The 22,948-nt window shown below is 43.4% G+C and overlaps 3 protein-coding genes across 4 annotated transcripts; 2 read left to right on the top strand and 1 right to left on the bottom strand.

Annotated features, from left to right (window-relative positions):
- Positions 1-712: 712 nt before the first annotated feature.
- Positions 713-8,602, top strand: scarf1 (scavenger receptor class F, member 1). The gene is made up of 11 exons (XM_031297313.2): positions 713-1,117; positions 1,434-1,495; positions 1,607-1,708; positions 2,117-2,657; positions 2,743-2,961; positions 3,297-3,425; positions 4,147-4,253; positions 4,428-4,539; positions 4,921-5,045; positions 5,915-6,052; positions 6,963-8,602. Exons 1-11 carry the CDS (start codon positions 1,020-1,022, stop codon positions 8,081-8,083), a joined length of 2,754 nt encoding a protein of 917 aa, XP_031153173.1. The 5' UTR covers positions 713-1,019; the 3' UTR covers positions 8,084-8,602.
- Positions 4,776-22,691, top strand: sarm1 (sterile alpha and TIR motif containing 1). The gene is made up of 9 exons (XM_031297310.2): positions 4,776-4,787; positions 16,504-17,595; positions 19,144-19,762; positions 19,860-20,072; positions 20,188-20,279; positions 20,359-20,685; positions 20,822-21,011; positions 21,338-21,459; positions 21,792-22,691. The coding sequence occupies exons 2-9, from the start codon at positions 17,120-17,122 to the stop codon at positions 21,901-21,903; spliced, it is 2,151 nt and encodes a 716-aa protein (XP_031153170.1). The 5' UTR covers positions 4,776-4,787; positions 16,504-17,119; the 3' UTR covers positions 21,904-22,691.
- On the bottom strand, positions 8,419-15,580 carry vtna (vitronectin a). 2 transcript variants are annotated; one of them, XM_036001218.1, is made up of 9 exons: positions 15,317-15,580; positions 12,290-12,409; positions 11,886-12,202; positions 11,750-11,852; positions 11,503-11,642; positions 11,244-11,400; positions 10,951-11,103; positions 10,340-10,855; positions 8,419-9,744 (listed from the first exon to the last, which is right to left on the bottom strand). In XM_036001218.1, exons 1-9 carry the CDS (start codon positions 15,372-15,374, stop codon positions 9,626-9,628), a joined length of 1,683 nt encoding a protein of 560 aa, XP_035857111.1. In that variant the 5' UTR covers positions 15,375-15,580; the 3' UTR covers positions 8,419-9,625. The 2 variants fall into 2 exon arrangements, with proteins under 2 accessions (XP_035857111.1, XP_031153174.1); XM_031297314.2 differs by having other exon boundaries at positions 11,750-12,202.
- Positions 22,692-22,948: the final 257 nt, after the last annotated feature.

Raw genomic sequence — 22,948 nt, forward strand, 5'->3', positions numbered from 1 at the left:
CAGATTGGTTACTTTACTTTGAAAGGAAGCAATGAGCTTCCTTGTGGAAATGAGAAATGGCGTGTTTTTTTTGGTTCCCACCACCATTAGCTGACGAGTTACCATAAAGTCGCCACATTCACTTTGTCTGACCCCTCTGAATGTCTGACCATAACACTACTCAGACAATGACAGGCCAGTAATGTATTTGTTGAGAGACAATGTATGACCTTCCAATCAGATCATGTTTTCCTAAAGTACTTTATAAAATTTATTTTTGTAAGCATGTTTTTGCTGACAAAACAGATTTAGGATTTCAATTGCCATGTGAGTGAATATTTTTGATGAAATGTGTTAAAATCAATAAAAAGAAATGTGGATTTTATGTGAAACTGACATTTCAAGATTCAATTACATCCATTAAATATATAATTGTATTGAAAATCGAAATGATGTTGCTGCATTTTTTTCCTATGATTCAAGAAAAAAAAAGACTAGATTAAAAAAAAGGCAATGTGCACCGAATGTTGCTGCTGTTGAATGAAAACATCTTTGTACTGGCTTTCAAGACTTACAGTATAAGGAGGACGAAGGGGTTCTTCATCATGTCCTGGAAGACAATAGATTCTGGGAAAAAGGTGAACATCGGGGGTGTGTGTGTGTGTGTGTTTTCGTTTGGTCGAGTCCCACCAGTGTGTGCGGCGAGTTTTGTGCATTAGTGTTCAACCATCTTTAAAAAGCTCTGTGTCTGGCTGAATAGAAGGAAGTGGCTCTGACTTCCCCAGGAAATGGAGAGAGGAAAGCCGGGGGCTTCGACCTCTCTGGCTGCTGTGGAGCCACAAGACGGCTCACAGCAGATAAAGAAGGAGGGAAGGGTGGAGGGTAGACAGAAAGAGAGATACTGCCTCTCATTGTGCTCCCCCTGACTGGAAGGAGAACAAGTTGAGAGGAAAGTCAGGAACAGACTGGACATAAAGACGTGAGACAGAAAGATATTTGGTCCCGGGGTTTTTGGTTTTGGTTTTGGATTTTGCGTGGAGATGAAGCTTCTCCTTAGAGCTCTGAGTGCTCTGCTCTGCTTCTCGCTGTCCTCACAAACACTGGATCCTGATGGGAGGAACGTCTGCCACAATATCAGGTACACTTTTACTTTACCTTCACTTACACCTGTTTGGATTGTAACATTATTTAAAAAACAACACAATATTAGTAGTATTCCTGTAACTAATTGTAGTTCCTTTGAGCCAAGGTATTTCTCAAGGAGCTCCACCTTCTCTAGGAGTTTAGGACTGTCCTGCAGAGCTCCTTCATCTAAATAAAGGCTATTTTATGTCTTCATTTCTTTTTAATTATTTTCTGAGGCTATTGCTAGCGTTTGTAGTTCAATTTTTCCTGCAGCGTTTTATTTGCTAAGTTTCAGATTTGTCAGGCTGATTTGATTATTTTATATTCAGGGACCCCTCCACCCTGGTCTGTTGCACTGGGTGGCGTCAAGAGGGAAAAGAGTGCACCACACGTGAGTTTAACTATTGGACAGCAATTTGCAGGAGTTTTACTTTTACAGCCTTCATATTTGTTTTGTTTTCCTGATGTCTCATTCATTCACTAATATGCTGTGTGTGTGTAGCTGTGTGTGAGGGTGAGCAGGCCTGTCTGAAGGATGAGATCTGTGTGTATCCTGGAGTGTGTCGCTGCCCACCTGGCTACTATGGAGCTCACTGTAAAACACGTGAGTTACAATAAATAACAGGAGCTGCTTAGCATCAATTTATTGATGTGTCTGTTTTGCCAGTTCGATTTACAATGCACTAAATATTTCATGTTTTATGTTTTATTTTGTAAAAGTGACTACCGTATTTAGGGTAACTTAAGATGAAACTAATAATGTATTTACGTGAAATGACAGCATAAACTAGTAAACTAGTGCTTTGGTAGAACTTTTAAATTGTGATATGGGGCCCCAACTAGACACCGTTTGGGGTCACAATCCAAAAAGATTGGGAGTCACTGGTTTAATCTTCAACAATACTTACATTGTATTTTATAAACATTATCATATGTTTATATGAAAAATCTTAAACTGAAAAGTAACCAGTAACTATAGCTGTATTCCCTGTGTTTGTCTGGTTGGTACCAGGCTGTCCTGCTGAGTTCTGGGCTCCAGACTGTCGCCAGGTGTGTCAGTGCTTCCCACACGGCCGCTGTCACCCCGTCACCGGTGAGTGCACTTGCAACCCCAACCGCTGGGGTCCGCTGTGTCAGTACGCCTGCAAGTGCGCCCGGAACGGCCACTGCCACCCCGTCCATGGAAACTGCACCTGCAACGAGGGCTGGTGGATGTCAACCTGCTCCAAGCCGTGCCAGTGCGTCAGCGGGGGGTCTGTGGGCCCCGGCTGCGACCAGCTAACAGGCCGGTGTCAGTGCAACAGCGGCCACTGGGGGCTGAAATGTCCCTTCACTTGCAACTGCTATCTGTCGCCATGTAATCAGCGTATTGGTGTGTGTGAGTGCGAGTCAGGCTGGTGGGGTCCCAACTGTGACCGCCGATGTAACTGTGACCTCACACACAGCAGCTGTGACCAGGCCAACGGGCAGTGCCTGTGCCACGCAGGGTACCAGGGTCTCTTCTGCAACCAACCCTGTGAAGCTGGGAAGTACGGCAGTGGTTGTAAAATGAGGTAGGTGTCAGTAGATACAGATTTGTTTAAATAGCCTACCTGTGTGTAACTGGTAACTCTTTCTGTTTTTGTCTCCTGTCCTCAGTTGTGGTTACTGTAAAGACAACCAGCTCTGCTCTGCCACTGATGGCGCCTGTGATGCCTGTGAGTCCGGCTGGAACGGTACACGATGCGACCACCCGTGCCCGGCTGGTTCCTATGGTGACGGCTGCCAGGAGAAGTGTCCGCGCTGCAGAAATAACGAACTCTGTGACCCCATAACTGGGAAATGTTGGAGGTGTGACCCTGGATGGACTGGACCGAGGTGTGCATATGTGTTTTTGGTATACATGAGCATGTTTGATCATGTGCATAAGTCCCATTTAAGGTTAACGGATCATTTGTGGGTTTTTCAAAGTTTACGGTATGCTTTGGAAAAGATTGGCTGTGACATAAAGTTAATGCAGTTTATAGTGAATGTGCTAACATGTAAAACAAATGGTATGACATTTGAAGTATTTGGTAAGTTTGCGTGAAAATGCTCCTTGATCTTAAATGCTCCTTAGACTGTGAAAATGATTATGAATGAAAACATTTTTAAGGTTTAGGAGCAATGTGAAATGATTATTTATGTCTTTGGGTCATTGCTCTGTCGCCCAGGTGTGAGGAGGCCTGCTCTAACAGGACGTTTGGAGATGCCTGCAGCTTCCTGTGTAGCCCTTGTTTCCATGGTAACTGCCATCATGTGACAGGAAGATGTGTCTGTCAGCCAGGCTTTCAGGGAGAGAGGTGAGCTTAAAGCGTTGAAACTGTTTCTTTCTATGTTTTGGGTTTTTAGACATGACTGTTAACAGACGTGTTATGAAAACCTGAAAACAGCCGTAGTGTCCGCAGATTGATTGGCTGATCCTGGAGCATATATAATACATTTGTTTGCAGATATTTAAACTGAGAGAAATGCTTTCAAAGCATACAGTGTGAGGTTTTAACCACATTGATAGCTGAACAGACCTAACTAGGCCAACTCAAAAACAAACGTCACTTTAGTCTAGGCTGCCAGTTGATACATACACTATAGTTTTGTTTTAAAAGGTTTTGCACGTTTTAACCCCTTAACTACTAAACTGAAACTTACATTACGTTTTTTTTCCCCAAACTTACATTACCATTGCGTTGTAATGCAGGCTCACACACCTTCTCATAAGATCAAACCCAGAGGAAAACAGAACAGGAAAATGAATGAATATGAATTTGGTTTTGTTTCTTAAACCTGAAGATGGGGACTTTTCAAACCGTCGTATAATATATATGCAATTTGAGGTTGAAACGTGCATAACTTCCATTATGGTCCCTTTAATTTTCTTCTCTATGACACAGCAATGTTTATTACAGTAGTCATTACAGTACATTTCCACTGTACACTTAAAATAGATTATGATTCAGTGTTCATACACTGAATCATAGTTTACTGTTGTGATGTAATTACATGACTTTATGTTTTTTTTTCCAGCTGTAACAGCAGCTGCCCTGCCCTGCAATTTGGCCTCAACTGTTCGTCCGTCTGTGACTGTGGTGAGGGGGGCGGCTGTGACCCAGTCACTGGTGTCTGCCCCAACAGTACGTCCATCCCTCCATCCATCCATCCCTCCATCCATCCATCTGTCCGTCCATCCGTCCGTCCATCCATCCATCCATCCATCCATCCATCCATCCATCCATCCATCCATCCATCCATCCATCCATATGTAGTTGTATGCTGGTACATGGAGTCTGTGTCTGTGTGTGTTTCAGGTGGCAGAGCTGCAGTACTAGCAGGTGTGCTGGTTCCTTTGTTCCTGTTGCTGCTTGCTGTCCTCTGCTGCTGTTTATGTTGTGGAGGAGGTCCTGTTGATGGCAAAGACAGGTCTGTATTTCTACTTCCCTCTATCGATATTATGTTCACTTAGCATACTGTATAAGCCCCAAAATACTACTGGACTACCTTGAACCGGGCTGGAGGCAGTTTGGGCTTGGAAAACATTACTTTTATTTGTCCATTGTGAAAATAAAAGGCTTTTACTTGGATTTTGAGCCAAGACAAGCTGTGAGCTTTTCCCTCTACTACAGAAAAGAACAGGACATTATTTATGTGAAACAACCCAGAATCCGGAAGTATTAACTTAATAATTCTTCCTTAACATTTGCAATTGTGGTATTATCATGACATTTCCGTTGGTGGAAAGATTCAACTATGGCACTGTGCAAAAGTGTGAAATTCTTACAATATAAATCTGTTTTTTTCCAGGGCGACTGTGGCTGATGGCGGCTTGTCAGTTCGGATGAAATATCACGTCTACAGCGTCCTGGCTAACATCGGTGCTGCCCTCCCCTGTATTTCTGATTGGTCCTCTGGCCTGCCTCGTGTCACTGGTCAGTCTGACAACACAGTATTTCTAGTATAATGCTGCATAAAACAGTGATACGTTGTAATTCATGGATTGTGTAGTTGCACATCTATGCAAGGATAACAAAGAACAAGATAGACCATTTTAAAATTCACCATCAATGACCCCATTGAAGAGTTCAGTTGTTGAGAACTAGTTGAGTGCTTTTCAACCTTTACTTTCTGTGGAGGAATGGCTGCAGGAATTATTAAGTAATATTTAGGTAACTTGCTGAAGGGTAGGGCGGCGTGAAATGTCAAAGTTTAGTCACTTTGCTCAACCAGTTACTCAACTTGTTTATCAGCAGCTCACCTGTTTTTCAGGTTTACAGCGCTATCTTGACCACCAATTTGCACCTCATGCTAAAATACAATGGTTTATTCCTGATTTATGAAATCAGTCAAGTTTGATTATACAGCTTCTTGGGAATTCAATTAAATAGATACATTTATCATGAAATGTATCCTTTCTTAATTCAAAAAGCACCCCCATCTGTGTTTGGATTGGTGAAATATTTGAAGGAGGAATTTCTTCTGTATTAATGCAAGACAACGGAGCTAAAAACACAAAAATCTTCTCAACATATCCCTCAACATGGATAGACTTTTCAGAATGGAACATATTTACATCAAACCAAATATATAGCATTAGTGCAAAATAAAAATGTCTCTTAAAACCTTAATAACCTAAAACCTTTTTAATAAAGAACAAGCCTTGTATCACTTTGACTAACATTATGTTTTATTATTTAATCTATTTTTCATGTGTCTCACACACACACACGCACGCACGCACGCACGCACGCACGCACGCACACACACACACACACACACACACACACACACACACACACAGTGTCTCACCATGACCCAGAGCTGACGTTCAACCACAGCTTCATTGAGCCTCCTTCCTCTGGCTGGGTGACTGAGGGGTCGTCCTTCGACACTGATGAGGAGGAGGGAGAGGCGCTCTACTGTGTCCCTCCAAGAGAAGGTAGGAACAGGGATACACCCATAGACTGTTAATATTAATGGACAGAGAATGTGTGACGTCACCCATTGGTTTGTGGAGATCTACTATGAGTCGTTGAGTTTGCTGTTACGGGCGCAGCCATCCTGGTTGCGGATGTGATGATTTTAGACGAGAGGGAGGAGTGAGGGAGGAGCCATAGACTGTTGGGCGGTATCTGACTGTGACGTTAGCTGAGAGTTGGCAACGCTGCTTACACTCTACGTTACACACTTTCACTGGCAATCTAGATGCAACTGCTGCTGAAAGCTAGCCTACATACAGTAATTTGAGGTAAGATTTAGCTTCTCTAAAACTATACTGCCGACTCCTTTGAGTGTTTTGTCGTACAACCGAACGCTGAACAAGACATTATTAGGCGACCAAAGTGTCACAGTCACTACGACGAAAGCGTGGTCAACCCCCAAAAATGAAGTTCACTTGCCATGTACGTATAAGCTTTGCTAAACCTCTGTCATGATTGACAGGCTGCAAACTGTCAATCACATCGATAGCCACGCCCTAAAACACCCCCTGCTTTATCGTCAGTTTTAAAATCTACGAGACCATAATTCAAAAAATGAACATCATTCTGTGTTGCAGAAGACTTAAAAGTAGCGATTGAGAATATAAACTCATTATGAAAACATTTACTGAGGTAATAAATCAAGTAAGAAGTGGGTCACTTTCTCATAGACTTCTACAGAAACCAACCTCCTTTTGCAACCGCACGTGTCGCCCCCTGTTGGAATTCAGATAGAATGCAGGTTTAAGGCACGTCCGCATTTGCAGCACTTTGCCGAAACGGCTGCTTTGTCCATTAATATTATACAGTCAGACTTTACACTGCCCTCTTTTGGTGGTGAACACTTTTCTGTCTCTGTCTCTTTGGCAGACATCCCGTCGGTGGCGGGCGGCGAGTTCCACGAGATGAGCTCGAAGTGTAACATGTTCTTAGACCCATCTGGCTTCAGCAGTGAGGATATCACCTCGGCCTTCAACATCCCTCGCACCTCCAGCATCGCCAAGTCCAAGAGGCCGTCTGTCTCTTTTGCAGAGGGCACGCGCTTTAGCCCCAAGGAGAGGCGTGGCTCGGCTCAGGACCCAAGCGCTCTCCCTGGACACTCACGCAACAAACCAAAGTCACCGTGGGGAGTTTTGATGCTGTCTGCCCTCCAAAGTCAGGGAAGTGCAGCTAGAACTGGGGACGAAGATGGAGCCGAGGGCGAGGAGGGGGAAGATGAAGTGGATGTGCAGGCAACAGACAATCAGGAATCAAGCTGTGAGGCAGGGGACCAGGAAGTAGACAGAACCTCTTCCCGGGCCACCCTCCAGGTCCCTGGGGCATCAGGACGAAGGCGGACTATGTCCAACACAGCTGCTCATAAAGGGACCCAGCTGCCAACATCTGCCTCTGATGCTCCGGTGGGGGTCTTAAATAAGGTCACCACAGTGTATGTGACTGTGGGTAAAGCAGGTAGGCCTGTGTCGAAGACGGAGACGAGCTCTGAAGGCCCCGTCCAAGCCATGCTGCGGCGACTCGGCAGCCTCCAGAGACAAAGGGAGCAGGAGTCTGGCAGGCCCAAGCCTAAAGGAGCTGAAGGGATTACCAAACCACCCAGGAGGAAGCTCGGAGCTCGGGCGAGTGTGTGGGAGGAGGGAGGGACACCTGGAAGCGAAGTTGGCATATGTAAGCCAATCAGGAGAAAGCATGCTTCTCTCAACTCCTCTGACACAGTTGGTGCTAATGACACTCCATCATCAGAGAGCAGCACTCCAAAAAGGCCTCTGTCGTCCAATTTGCAGAGCGTGCTAGAGTTGGCTTCAGCTGATTCAGGGTCAGATCTGAGGGCTGAGGGTGGTGACCTCAGTACAGGAAAAACTGAGGGCACATACCTAACTGTGGGACCAGCCGGAGACACTGTGAGTCTCACTGAGGTCATCGCCAATGAAGGTGCAGTGGTCAGTGTGATTGATGAACCCTGCTATGAAAATGTCATTATTAAACACTCATAACCTCTGAGAAACTTCACATCAGCAGGTCTGATTCAAACACAACTGCATATGTATTACGCTGCAGTTATACTGTTACAGGCACAAAGAAATTCTTGAATTATGGTGTTATTTGTTACAGTTATGTACAAGTACAGCTTGGGTGATTTGTGATAAAAACAACGTTCACCTTCTACAAAATATAGATAAATAGTGTGTAAAATGTATTATTTAGATTGAAAGATAAATGAAACTACAGAATAAACTACAAAATATCATGCGTATTTTGGTAACTCATAACAGTACCCCTGGGTACATTCAGTATCTCCAGTTTGAAATGAACACGAGTATAGGGACAATTGAGCAAGACTTGTTTTTATTTCCTCAAGTGATTCATGTTGTATTACCTGTATACATACTGTACAAGTACTGTAATATCTGGGCCTGTAGAGGGGATAAACAGACATAAAGACTGGAGAATGGTCGTTATTGAACATCTGGTTTGTACCAGGAAGACGAGAGTAAACATCTGCAAAAATGTCATAGTGGTTATAAAGCATCATGAGCTACGTTCTTGATGTTTTTACATGGATGAAAATATATATAATATATATATAATAAGTAAGAACAGACTGTTGCGTTACAGGTTGTAAACATGCAATCAAATGTGACTCATCTTAATCAGTAACACAGTACGTTGTTTAAACATCTGTCAAAAACCACTAGAGTTCAACAAGGTTGCTTTGTCAGTGTATTATAGTGCGTTGTTATATGTTGCTCTCGTACACTAGTCAGCAGATCAGAAAACATTGTAAGAATGTTTTCAGATGTATGACCTACAGTCAAAGTCCCACCTGTCACTGCTCTCTGACCTCTGCTGTGACAGATACATGATGCTGCCGGGGGGTAAAACCCCCATTATTGCACATTTAGGGGAAATCTGTATGACCACATCACCGCACATTTTTATGACCCCTTGATGGATAAAAAGTCGTATCAACCCTGTGTTATATTTTGTAATTCACTGTATATATGCTTATGATTAGGAAGGAAAAAATAAAAATGTGTAGACACATGAAGAAAACTTGACTGAATTACTGTCTATTTGGATCTCTAAATGGATGCAATTTAACAAACTCCTTAATTTTTGTGACACTGAAAACCAAGAAATGAGAAGCTATAAAGTTGGAAAACATTTGATATGAAAACATATATATATATATATATATGGTTTCTGGCTTCTGGCTTTCTCATTTGAGCTTATTTTCATTGTAGTTGTATTTATTTAAGTAGGTCAGTTGATGTTGAGGACAGATGAGCTAACCTAAATCAACCAATTGAACTTTGGCCATGTTGAGGTGAACTACTGTGGAGAGCAGCAGTGTGTGGACTTGCATTGATCTCCAATATTTGCTTAAGTTGAAGAGCAGTTAGTTATGTGTTACACTGAGCAAGTGTGTCACACTTTCAACAGCCAACACTGCCTGTTTCAGGTAAAATTAATGATCTGTTATGCAAATGTTAATGATAACTACTGTATATAACTTTATAAATACATTTATATAACTACTTTTCTGCCCCAGTGGTGTCTGAACAGCCGAGCCAGTACTTGGCGATGGATCTGGGATACGGTGGCGTGGCATGGTCAACTCTCTTGGTCCTGAGGTCCACTCTGGAGTATGTATCTAGAAAACAAGACAGTCATTGTTATTTCTTCTCTGGAGCAGCTCATTGTCATGCCAGGCATGTCCTTTTTGTGTGAAGCAAATCTCACTCTCAGTCGATAAACACAACAGCAGTTTGGACCCGTCATCAGCATCAGCATTCATCAAAACACATCTTTATTCTTGTCTTTTTTTGTCTTGTCTTTGGTAAATCCTAAACCAGATAACCACCAAATATCATATTAAAGTTACAGGCAGAAATACACAAGAACTGCAGTAATTGTAGGCATCTGTCTCTTTGTCATGTGGACTAGTACACAGCATGTGAAACTAGTTATAATAAGCCCTCTGTGGCACGACAGAGCTAAGGGAAAGTTTGATGAAATTAGTTCAAATGAGTTCCTGTCTGCTCTCCCAGCTGCTCTCGACATCTACAAAGGTCAGTGTGTCTGAAAAAACTGAAACATGTTTCTGGGGTTAAATAGGTACCTTGACCACCTTGCCCTTTGAACTTAGATAAAACGATAATATGTTAGCATTCATGTTGTTAAATGGTTTTGTATGACTATTATTAGCCTAAACTGCACTGCTAATGAATCTGTCCCTGATATGTTACCTCCTTTAAAGAAGTAGACACTCTGTATGGGCAGACTCCTCTGGATGGACGCCCAGTACGACCTGTCACCTCTGGAGTCATAGTTGCCTCTGTTGTTCTGGCGGGAGCCATCTCCCCGTCTGTCCTGGTCCCAGTCTTGATCCCACCGTCTGTCCCAGTCTCGTCTGAGCCTCTCCTCCATCTCCATCCTCCTCTCTGCTAACCTCAGACCCATTTCCATCCCCATCTCTGCAAAGTCCTGGCCCATATTCATCCCCCGCTCAGCCGTGGATCCCCAGTAGGGTGAACGGCTTTGCCTCCTACGACCCCACTGCTGTCCATACTGCTGGTACTGCTGCTGGTTCCACTGCTGGCCCTGCTGTTGACCCCACTGCTGTTCAGGCTGGTCGTCGTTGCGGCGTTGTGTGGAGCTCCGAGGAGGGACGTAAATTCTGCCGACCATGACAGCATCCACTGGAGACTTGAGGCCCTTCCAGTCCTTATCAATGAAGTGGTGTTTGTCATGATGCTGAGGCACTTAAGAAGGTTAGAAAAACGTTTAGCTGTACAAGTGACAACTCCAGCCTCCACCCCCAAAACAAGTACAAATGATCTGTAATGCCACAACTCACAGTCAGAGAACAGCTCGCTGATAACACGTTCATAGTTGTTGTAGTACACGTCAGTGTAGCTCCTGAACAGTGTGGATGGAGACCTCTCAGACATGGTGATACACTCCTCATGGGACGGCTGGTGCAAAAACTCGTACGTGTAATACTGATCCGCTGGAGAAACCAACAAGATGCCCCAAATTAAAAACTGTTAAGTAACTTTTATCTTTAAGTATTTTCCACATTATTGCATGTTCAAAACACAAAATATTCTATAGAAATATCTGGATATATTGTGTAATGTCTGGCTGTACCTTTGAAAAAGTAGACCTTCTCTTTTCCATTGTGACCAGGAGAAGGCAGAGATAAAGCTGCATCCACATGATCAGGAATTTTGTCAAAGCCCACGCTGATATCTCGAGGGTAGTCCTCATCCAGCACACCGTTATCAAACCTCCAGTACTTGTTTCCCTAATGAAGGTTTTGATCCGTTTTTAACATTAAAGTGTTATTACAGCAGCAGTCTGATATATACATGATTTAATAATACATGATCACGTACTGTGTCCCCACCTTAAAGATATAAGTCTTCCCTTGACAGTTGATGCGGGTGAAGGCAGCATCAATAGGCCCGCTGATGCCCCACACGTCCTTTATGAGCTTTGGATAACCAGGAAGCACTGACTTCTGGTCCAGTTCAAAAAAGTACTCCCCTAGAAAAAAAACAGAAGTTCACAAGCATGTCCCCCCTGCAACAGAAATATCTTATACTTCTAGTTCTGCTCTTTATTAAATATTTTTAAATTAGGTGATGACTTACCTCTGAAGGCATATATGGAGCCATTCTTTAGTCGCATGAAGGAGTCAAAAGGCCTCCCACTGCAGGCCACAGCGTCTGGGTCGGGGGCTTCAGTGGTGGCTGTTGTGACGGGAACAGTGGTCGTCTCAGCTGCTGCATCAGTCTGAGAGGGTTTAGTTGTGCTAGGGAACATCTGTGTAGGTTGGACTGTCTGGGAAATGGGTGTTTTTTGTGTAACAGGGATATTCTGAAGTATGGTATCCATCAGTCGAGGGGGTTTGTTCATTTCTAGTGTGGTTTCTGGATGTTGCTGTGGTCTGTGATCAAAGTCTGAGATGGGCTGTTGTGTGGGCGGGAGCTGACGATTGATAACAGTGAAAGACTGGTCGTGGGCTGAACGTCTAAGCGATGGAGTGGTACCTTCAAACAGCTCACCATCATCATCCTCTGCAAACACAAACGTGTCTCCGCGAGCTGAGGGAGAAAAGTGAGATCAATGACCATCTTTCCCTGCACCATTTAGACTGTCTCACAACGTTTCTGAGCAGAACGGTTTCTTACTCGTCATGCCACAGGTGACCTCGAAGTCAGAGCAGCAACTCCTATAATACTTGCACATCGAGTCACACTGGCACTTCTTCTGAGAGTTAAAGCCATTCTCACAGCGACCCATACAGGACTCTGAAGATAAAACGACACAGATCAAGAAAATTGATTGTCTATCGTTTTATTGTATTTGCACCTCTGACTAAATACATTTCCTTTCTCATCCGGGTAATGAAGTAAAATTGGATTTGATTGATTATAGCTCCCATGAGGCGAGAAGCAGTGGCAGCAAAAACTGTGACTCCATGACTGTCCTGGGAAAGTCAGACACTGTCCTGTACACTGTCCTGTGACTCCATGACTGTCCTGTACACTGTCCTGTGACTCCCAGACACTGTCCTGTGACTCCATGACTGTCCTGGGAAAGTCAGACACTGTCCTGTACACTGTCCTGTGACTCCATGACTGTCCTGTACACTGTCCTGTGACTCCCAGACACTGTCCTGTGACTCCATGACTGTCCTGTACACTGTCATGTGACTCCCAGACACTGTCCTGTGACTCCATGACTGTCCTGTACACTGTCCTGTGACTCCCAGACACTGTCCTGTGACTCCATGACTGTCCCGGGACAGTCAGACACTGTCCTGTACACTGTCCTGTGACTCCCAGACACTGTCCTGTACACTGTCCTGTGACCCCCAGACACTGTCCTGTGACTCCAATGACTGTCCCGGAACAGTCAGGACAGTGTACAGGATAGTGTCTGACTGTCCCGGTACAGTCATGGAGTCACAGGACTGTGTACAGGACAGTGTCTGACTGTTCCTGGACAGTCATTGGAGTCACAGGACAGTGTCTGGGAGTCACAGGACAGTGTCTGACTGTCCCGGGACAGTCATGGAGTCACAGGACTGTGTACAGGACAGTGTCTGACTGTTCCGGGACAGTCATTGGAGTCACAAGACAGTGTCTGGGAGTCACAGGACAGTGTACAGGATAGTCTTGGAGTCACAGGACAGTGTACAGGACAGTGTCTAACTGTCCTGGGAGAGTCATGGAGTCACAGGACAGTGTCTGGGAGTCATAGGACAGTGTACAGGACAGTGTCTGACTGTCCCGGGACAGTCATGGAGTCACAGGACAGTGTCTGGGAGTCACAGGACAGTGTACAAGACAGTAATGGAGTCACAGGACAGTGTACAGGACAGTGTCTGACTGTCCTGGGACAGTGATGGAGTCACAGGACAGTGTCTGGGAGTCACAGGACAGTGTACAGGACAGTGTCTAATTGTCCTGGGAGAGTCATGGAGCCACAGGACAGTGTACAGGACAGTGTCTGACTGTCCCGGGACAGTCATGGAGTCACAGAACAGTGTCTGGGAGTCACAGGACAGTGTACATGACAGTCATGGAGTCACAGGACAGTGTACAGGACAGTGTCTGACTGTCCTGGGACAGTCATGGAGTCACAGGACAGTGTCTGGGAGTCACAGGACAGTGTACAGGACAGTGTCTGTCTGTTCCGGGACAGTCATTGAGCCACAGGACAGTGTCTGGGAGTCACAGGACAGTGTACAGGACAGTGTCTGTCTGTCCCGGGACAGTCATGGAGTCACAGGACGGTGTCTGGAAGTCACAGGACAGTGTCTGACTGTCCCGGGACAGTCATGGAGTCACAGGACAGTGTCTGGGAGTCACAGGACAGTGTACAGGACAGTCATGGAGTCACAGGACAGTGTACAGGACAGTGTCTGTCTGTCCCGGGACAGTCATAGAGTCACAGGAGAGTGTCTGGGAGTCAGAGGACAGTGTACAGGACAGTGTCTGACTGTCCTGGGACAGTCATGGAGTCACAGGACAGTGTCTGGGAGTCACAGGACAGTGTACAGGACAGTGTCTGTCTGTTCCGGGACAGTCATTGAGCCACAGGACAGTGTCTGGGAGTCACAGGACAGTGTACAGGACAGTGTCTGTCTGTCCCGGGACAGTCATGGAGTCACAGGACGGTGTCTGGAAGTCACAGGACAGTGTCTGACTGTCCCGGGACAGTCATGGAGTCACAGGACAGTGTCTGGGAGTCACAGGACAGTGTACAGGACAGTCATGGAGTCACAGGACAGTGTACAGGACAGTGTCTGTCTGTCCCGGGACAGTCATAGAGTCACAGGAGAGTGTCTGGGAGTCAGAGGACAGTGTCTGACTGTCCTGGGACAGTCACGGAGGCACAGGACAGTGTCTGGGAGTCACAGGACAATGTACAGGACAGTCGTGGAGTCACAGGACACTGTACAGGACAGTGTCTGACTGTCCATGGACAGTCATGGGAGTCACAGGACAGTGTACAGGACAGTATCTGACTGTCCCAGGACAGTCATGGAGTCACAGGACAGTGTACAGGACACTACTAACAGGACAGGACAGTTTTTGTTGCCACTGCTGCTGCATGAGGCTTCAACAGCATGTCATTGGAAAAGGCACATGGGATTTGTCGTTCTTTATCATTAATAGTGATTTGATTTTTTTCTAGCATTTTAACTATCTCTGTATATTAAATTCCTGCTTATCATATGTTTTCAATCAAGTGTCTTTAAATAGCATTTAATATATATATATATATTATATGCTATTTAAAGACACTTTTTATTCTGGTCATCACTATATTCTGGCATTTTATAGACTAAACAAATAATTGACTAATTATAAAAACCAATCAAATTCATTTAAAATAAATACAATTGTTAGTAGCAGTCCTGACTATAATACATATGTCTACTTGTGTAGACAGGGCAACCAGAGTTGATACCTCTGATTGGTTAAATAAATGAAGAATGAAATGAAAGTATATGTTATTAAATGTTAATGGCTTTATGTGGTAAGCAGGACATCGTACATTTGACACAAAGTAGGCCCATTATCAAGTCTTTACTGAAACACTATTACACTATACTGAAGGATTAACAAGAACTAGCAACACTCTATTTGCTCACTATACAAATACTTTTCTGAACTTTAAAAGTGATTTTTAAATGTTGTACTTACCATCTACAGCAAAAGTCTGAGCGAGCAGAGCGAGCAGCAGGACAGCCCACAGCCTCATGTTGCCTCTGTAGTGTGAGAGGACAGACTGAAAAACTAATGACGGAGCGTGTGCTCACAATCATTGGAAACATGTGTCAGTCACCCTGCTTCCTTGTTTACTTTAACCTTATTTGCAAACCTCTTTCTACTTGAGCAAAAAAACAGACGCACGGAAAGAGATCGATAGGAAACAAAAGTTTGTGTCCATCTGTTGACCTCAGACCATGTTGCTTTTGCAATTTTACTGCAGTCTAAAGATCATTTAGTGATCCCAGGGCAATGGTTTTATCTGCAGATTGAGTAATGCTACTTGATCGACAGCATCATCATGTATTGTTTAATTCAGGACAAGACTAGACCTGGATGTAACCTGTAACCTTGAGTCATTGTGAAGGAGCGGCCTGCTGTGTCGTCTAATAAAACAGTTTAACACAACGGGTACGCGTTAGAAAAGATTTTACAACTGCAGAAAAGACATGAAGACAAATATGTCAAATATGTCACCCACCCCAAAAAAAAACTTCACACTGCAATGAAGAAACATTTTGGAGGAGTTATATTGAATCCATAAAATATTTGTTTGTCTGCTGACTTAAGGCAGTCACATTTAAATATATTGAGTGTAAAAATACTGGAATCAGCATTTGAAATACCTACCACGAGTTTGCTACACATCTTGTTTCAAAACAGTCTTTGTCAAAACAAGTCTAAACAATATTTGCTACACTAGTTTTTTTAGAAGTTATTTTTAATATTGTAAGCTAAATATTATCCCTTTTATTCATTATTCCATGAGGCATTACAATAAAAAATAAATCTGGATCAACTGAAAATTTCCCAATGCTTTTTATTTCCCCTTTAAATGGGTTAACACCAATACACTATGATATTTACATTTCACATGATCAAAATACATGGGTGGAGTTTGCATAGATTTCCCCCTTAATACATTCATTATATATGCTAACAGTTTTCACATACATTGTATACAACACATTTTAAGAAACATTGATGGTGTTGCTCAGCGGTTTTTCTCCTCTTCCTCCAGCAGAGGGCATGCAGTGTTGTGTTTACAACTATCCCTGAGCATGATGAGCTCTGACCGGCTGTGATGATGCAGGGACGAAAGACAGGAGGGGGGGGCGGAGCCGGTGGGCGGTGCAGACCCCTGAAGATACAGAGAGCCTGCGGATGCTGACCAAAGGATGCAATAGCTCGGGAGGCTGATATTGGAGAGCGGTATCATATTTTGTATTTCTGCAGGGAGACGAACCGCTACAGTGCGTCAGATAAGGAGTGTGAGTCGACAAAGATCTTCTTTGTCTCCAAAACACAGACAACAACAGTCTGTTTTCTTGTCCGGAAAACAAGTGGATTTGCTCTCTACTCTTTCAGTTTGAGGCCCTGTGTGCTGAGACTTTGCCTCTTTAAGGACACTTCAGCAAACAGATTCTGTTCAGACATTAAGTCATCTATTGGTCGGTGGGATAAAAGAGACAAAGCAGCAGCTGTTGACTATGGCAGACATACTGTGACCTGCTCAAGATCTGCTTATGAGTCTTTATGGGCTTAATGTCAGGGAGGACATCGACTAGAGAGAGGTGATGCAATTTGGTGAAAGCTGTCACTTTTAATTAACAACTGATAGGCCTTGCTTGGCGCATCTGTAGGCATCAGGCTGGACATCTCTGAGAGGGATAAGAGAGGCCTTTGTAAACACACACATTTCAACATCCACAGACGCTGACGAGTCTCTGCCGGTAGATGCTATTGTCTCTGACGCTCTTCCTGTGGAGGCTCTACCGACAATTCTTCATCATGTTCAGCTCAGACAGGCTTACAGTCCCGGAATATGTCAGCCGGCTGCAGAGAGGGAGGAGCGGCTCCGGCTCCGTCTCCGTCTCCGACCCCAAAGCTGTCTCTCCGGGCGTCAGTGCGGACGTCCAGGCGGTTCTGGACATCTCAATCCCCGCCCTGCGCTCCGCCATCAGGAGGCTAAAGTCATCGAAGGAGACCTCTGATTCCGATGAGACCCGCAGTGCCATCGCAGAGCTCTTTCAGCTGGTGGAGGAGGCCTGGGTTTTGCCCACTGTAGGCCGTCAGGTGGCCGAAGAGATCTGCAACCGGATCCGGCTGGATGGAGGTCTGGAGCTGCTGCTGCAGCTTCAACAGACACCTGCCGTGGAGATCACCTATGAGTCTGCAAAACTGCTGGAGCAGATACTGATCTCAGAGAACAGGTACAGTGTGTACGGGGGTGGACAAAATAACGTGGACACTTGTACAGTAGATACAGACAGCAGCTCTGCAACAAACAAAATTGTCCCCCTATTGAAGATTTTAAAGTGTTCAATTCCTGTTGAAATTGAGTGTTTATTATTCTCATGTGGGTTCGAGGCCTTACTTTGTTTGTCCTTAATTGCATCACATTGCAGTTTGTTTTTGTACAGGGATAGACAAAAAAAACATGAGCAACTTACAAAATCATGCAATACAATTAAATACAAAGTGTTTCTGCCATATGATCAACTACTCATTACAACTAAGGTTATATCAGAGCTGTTTTTATTGGCTTGTAAATGTGTCCACTCCTTATGTTGATTTTAGGGTATATTTCTGATTACTCTGATTATATATATAGTCATGTGAAAAAAATAGGACACCCATGCTAAAGTTGACTAAAAAGTGGAATAAAAAAATCATCTTTTGGAAATTGATCTTAATGCCTTAATTAAAAAAAGGACACCAATTTTGTTTGTTAATGAATAATGTATCGTAAATAAATAAATGTTCTTCCTTAAAATACAGGGGGCATACGTAAGTACACCCCTATGTTAAATTCCCATAGAGGCAGGCAGATTTTTATTTTTAAAGGCCAGTTATTTCATGGATCCAGGATACTATGCATCCTGATAAAGTTCCCTTGGCCTTTGGAATTAAAATAGCCCCACATCATCACATACCGTTCACCATACCTAGAGATTGGCATGGTTTTATTTCAGTTAGCCTAATAGCTGGTTTGATTTGCATTGAGAGATGATTTTATGGAAAGTACCCCATGCCAATCTCTAGGTATGGTGAAGGGTATGTGATGATGTGCGGCTATTTTAATTCCAAAGGCCAAGGGAACTTCATCAGGATGCATAGTATCCTGGATCCATGAAATAACTGGCCTTTAAAAATAAAAATCTGCCTGCCTCTATGGGAATTTAACATAGGGGTGGACTTACTTATGCCCCCTGTGTTTTAAGGAAGAACATTTATTTAGTTATGATACATTATTCATTCACAAAGAAAATTGGTGTCCTTAAAGATTGGATTTTTCCTCATTTTTTTTAATTAAGGCATTAAGATCAATTTGCAAAAGATGATTTTTTTTTATTCCTCTTTTTAGTCAACTTTAGCATGGGTGTCCTAATTTTTTCGCATGACTGTATATATATATCTATAATACTAAACTAAAACATATTTAATTTACGGTGACATCTCATCCTTACATATGAGAATCTGGTACCGAAAACTGTTTAGTAATTTTGCTTGATGAATGACTTAAATGATTAATCAATAGTCAAAACTGTCCATTACATTGATCAACTAATTCTGTTAATCAACTAATTGTCTAATTGTTTTAGCCCTAGTTGATTAATAACTTTGTGTTACCAAACACACCTGTTTGTGCCTCACTTGTTCAGAAGCCTACCTGTTTACTGTTCACGTTTGAATTGCAGTCAGTCTAGCTATCTGATTGCATGAGTCAAGTTTTTTTATTTACAAACTTCTGTTGACAGAGATTATGTAGCACGAATGGGTCTGGGGGTCATCCTCAACCTGACTCGACATCAGGAAGACGCACAGCTGGCTCGCAGTGTCTCGGGGATCCTGGAGCACATGTTCAAACACACAGAGGAGACGTCTGTCCACCTCATCTCTAACGGTGCCCTTGATGCCCTCCTCTTCTGGTGCCGGGGTACAGATCCCACTGTGCTGCGTCACTGTGCTGTGGCACTAGCAAACTGTGCCATGTACGGAGGCCACCGCTGCCAGCGATGGATGATTGAGAAACAGGCAGCTGAGTGGCTTTTCCCACTGGCTTTTTCTAAAGAGGATGAACTCATTCGCTTCCACGCATGTCTGGCTGTGACTGTGTTAGCTGCAAACCGAGAAATTGAGAAAGAGGTGGTGAAATCTGGAACCCTGGAGCTGGTGGAGCCATTCATTGCATCTTTGGATCCAGATGACTTTGCCCGCAGTTTATTGGACAGTGCAGACTGCATGCAGGGTAAGACAGCAGCTGATCTTCAGCATCTTTTGCCATTACTGGATGGCACAAGAGTGGAGGGAAAGTGCATTGCAGCCTTTTACCTTTGTGTAGAGACCAGCATCAAGTCTCGTCAGCGCAACACTAAGGTACAATCACTGTCCAATTTCCATGTAGTTAAACATTTTAGCTAATACAGTCTGGTAGCTTTGTTGTGACTGAGTTTTAATTTGTGCTGCTTTCAAGATATTTCAAGAGATCGGAGCGGTGCAGAGCCTAAAAAGAATGGTCATGTACTCCAGTAATGGCACAGCCTGTGCCCTTGCCAAGCGGGCTCTGAGCATGATGGGAGAAGAAGTGCCGAAACGTATCCTGTCATGTGTGCCCAACTGGAAAACCTCTGAAGTGCAGACCTGGCTGCAGCAGATTGGCTTTAGTGCCTATTGTGACCGTTTCCAGGTATGTTTAACATTGTTATTACTCAACAAAGCACAGAGCATATACATACAGGCACAAGGATCTACCTATTATACAGTAGGCTATGTCTTACATTTCTAACTATCTTGCTGTATAGGAGCTCCAGGTGGATGGAGACCTCCTGCTGAACATCACAGACCAGGAACTGAGCGCTGATCTGGGCATGACCGCAGGCCTCACTCGCAAGAGGCAAGTGGTACAAACCTTTCAACACATGAGCAATGTAACACCAGTCTAACAAATACCTCTGTTCTGTCTCATCCTGCAGGTTTTTGAGAGACTTACGTGTGTTGAAGACTTATGCCAACTACTCCACATGTGACCCAAACAATATGGCTGACTGGTTAGTTGAGGTGGACCCTCGTTTCCGTCAGTACACCTATGGCCTTGTCCAGTCAGGAGTGGATAGCAACAATGTCCAGAGCTTGACCGATCTGCAGCTCCAGAATGACTGCCACATAGACAATGGAGTCCACAGAGCCAAGATACTCTCTGCCAACCACAGGGCCTTAAAACCGTGCCACACAGATGCCCAGCCTGCAGGGCCCGACGTGTTCATCAGCTACCGTCGGACTACCGGCTCCCAGCTGGCCAGGTCAGAACTGAAACAGGATAAGTGGAAGAATTCAGGAAGAAGAAATACGTTAAATTAGAACCAGGGCAAGGGCATTAGGCATGTGTACTAAAACTACATTTTTCACAGACTTTCTCGTTTCATTCCCTGTCTCAAGCCTTCTGAAGGTGCACCTGCAGGTTCGAGGATACAGCGTCTTCATAGATGTGGAGAAGCTGGAGGCTGGTAAATTCCAGGACAAACTGATCCAGAGCGTACAGCGGGCGCGTAACTTCATCCTGGTCCTGTCTGCCAATGCGCTCGACAAGTGCATGGGTGACACTGACATGAAGGATTGGGTGCATAAGGTCGGAGGTTTTCCATTCTCTGCATGTGAGGGACTTCATGTTGAAATGTTATGTCTCACTTTTTGCTTAAGACTTTCACTCCACTGCACCTTATACCCTTATCAAGATATTCTACATTTATATCGATACAGCAGCTGCTTGTGGAATGTTATTAGTCCTGTCACATTCATATTCCCTGTCTGAGCTATCAGTTAAAATTATGTGTCATGTACTTATTGCAGCTAAAACGAGGGGTCAGATGATGTTTTACATCTGTGCTTTTACTTTTTGTGTCTGGACATTTCTAATATTTCATAGACTCAAAAGAAGTCTTGTTAATCTTCCAGGAGATAGTCACAGCCTTGGCTGGTAAGAAGAACATAATTCCTGTCACAGATAACTTTATGTGGCCCGACCCCACGTCTATGCCGGAGGACATGAGAGCAATTCTTAACTTCAATGGCATCAAGTGAGTAACTGTATACTGTAAACTCAAATAAACCAGGCTTTGCTGTGAAAAACCATGTTATTTTTGATTAGCACATCTGTGTAATTGGGGCAGGACGTTTTCACATCATTCACCACATGGTTGTGTGGTGTACATACAGTAAAATTTAATGCTAACATTATTAATCTTTTAAAACCCTCTTTTATTTCTGTAATGAATAATTTATGAATATAAGGGTAAACTTTTTATCATTTGTGATTTGTGTTTAGGAGATCTGTAAAACATCCATTAGAGACAACTGATGTGCTCATAATGCACGTCATCGTATGTCTGTTGCCTTTTTCTTGACACAGATGGTCCCATGAATATCAGGAAGCCACGATTGAGAAGATCCTACGCTTTCTGAATGGACACCAAGACCAAATTGACGGCCCAGACGCCTCCAAAGGGCAGAAAAAGAAATAAACTGACAAACAGTTTGATCTCAGCTATGATAACTTTAAATTATGCCAATTCTACATGGCATATGGTGAACAGGCCGGCAGCTTTCCCTGCTCTGTCCAAATACATATGAAGTGAATTTGATTATGTTTAGCTTACATGCTCACACGAAGACCTAATATAAATTGACCTAATATATTGCAAACAATAAATTAAAATTAAAAGGGGATTTTAGATTGTATATAATAAACTGTAAGCCTTTAATGATAGTACCCTCATACTGCTGTATATTTGTAATCAGGTACAGTATACGCCTTCTGTCTCTCAGGAAAATAACTGTGATAGATCAGCCGTTATTGGCACCCCAGCAAAATCATCAATAGCAATTTCTGAAGATCCACTAATCCCAAAAATGATATGCAATCATCTTTTCTGTTCATATACTGTACATATGACCAAAGCAGATCTCTGATCTTACTGACATTTGTGTTTTTTATGTTTGGAAAAGAAATCTATCCTAGCAGATGCATTCATTGTTCATAATGAGAGTATCCACAGTGGGCATAATCTAAGCTGAAGGCATGACATATTGTACAGAAATAAATGCTACATGCTGTATAACTGCACCCCTAATTTAACCAAATACAGGTCAAAGGAGTATACAAGCAACTAAAAACACCCATGTAGTATCAAACGTTTCCTTCCTTCTGTATAATTAATTTACACGTATGAATTTACCATAGTCAAAAAAAAGTCTTTAAGACTGCTGTTATAACATAGTGTAATACATTAAACTTTCATTTTATACTGTTGACTTGAGGTTTCATTGACCACAGTATTAAGTCTGATAAGCAATTATTTGTTCGCTTTGCAATGGATATTTGATCCTTGTTCCTTCAGTGTATTTTAATAGAAGCAGTAAAGTAAAAGCAAAAAGATATCCAGCAATATACAAGACACACAGAGGCTTGTGAAACTATAAAAGAAAAGTGACAGATCACGTTTAAACGTGTAAATTCAAAATTCAATCAAAAGATGCATTGGCTCACATATTATTCTATACATTTAT

This window comes from Sander lucioperca, chromosome 5 (assembly GCF_008315115.2).
Source record: "Sander lucioperca isolate FBNREF2018 chromosome 5, SLUC_FBN_1.2, whole genome shotgun sequence".
NCBI lineage: Eukaryota > Metazoa > Chordata > Actinopteri > Perciformes > Percidae > Sander > Sander lucioperca.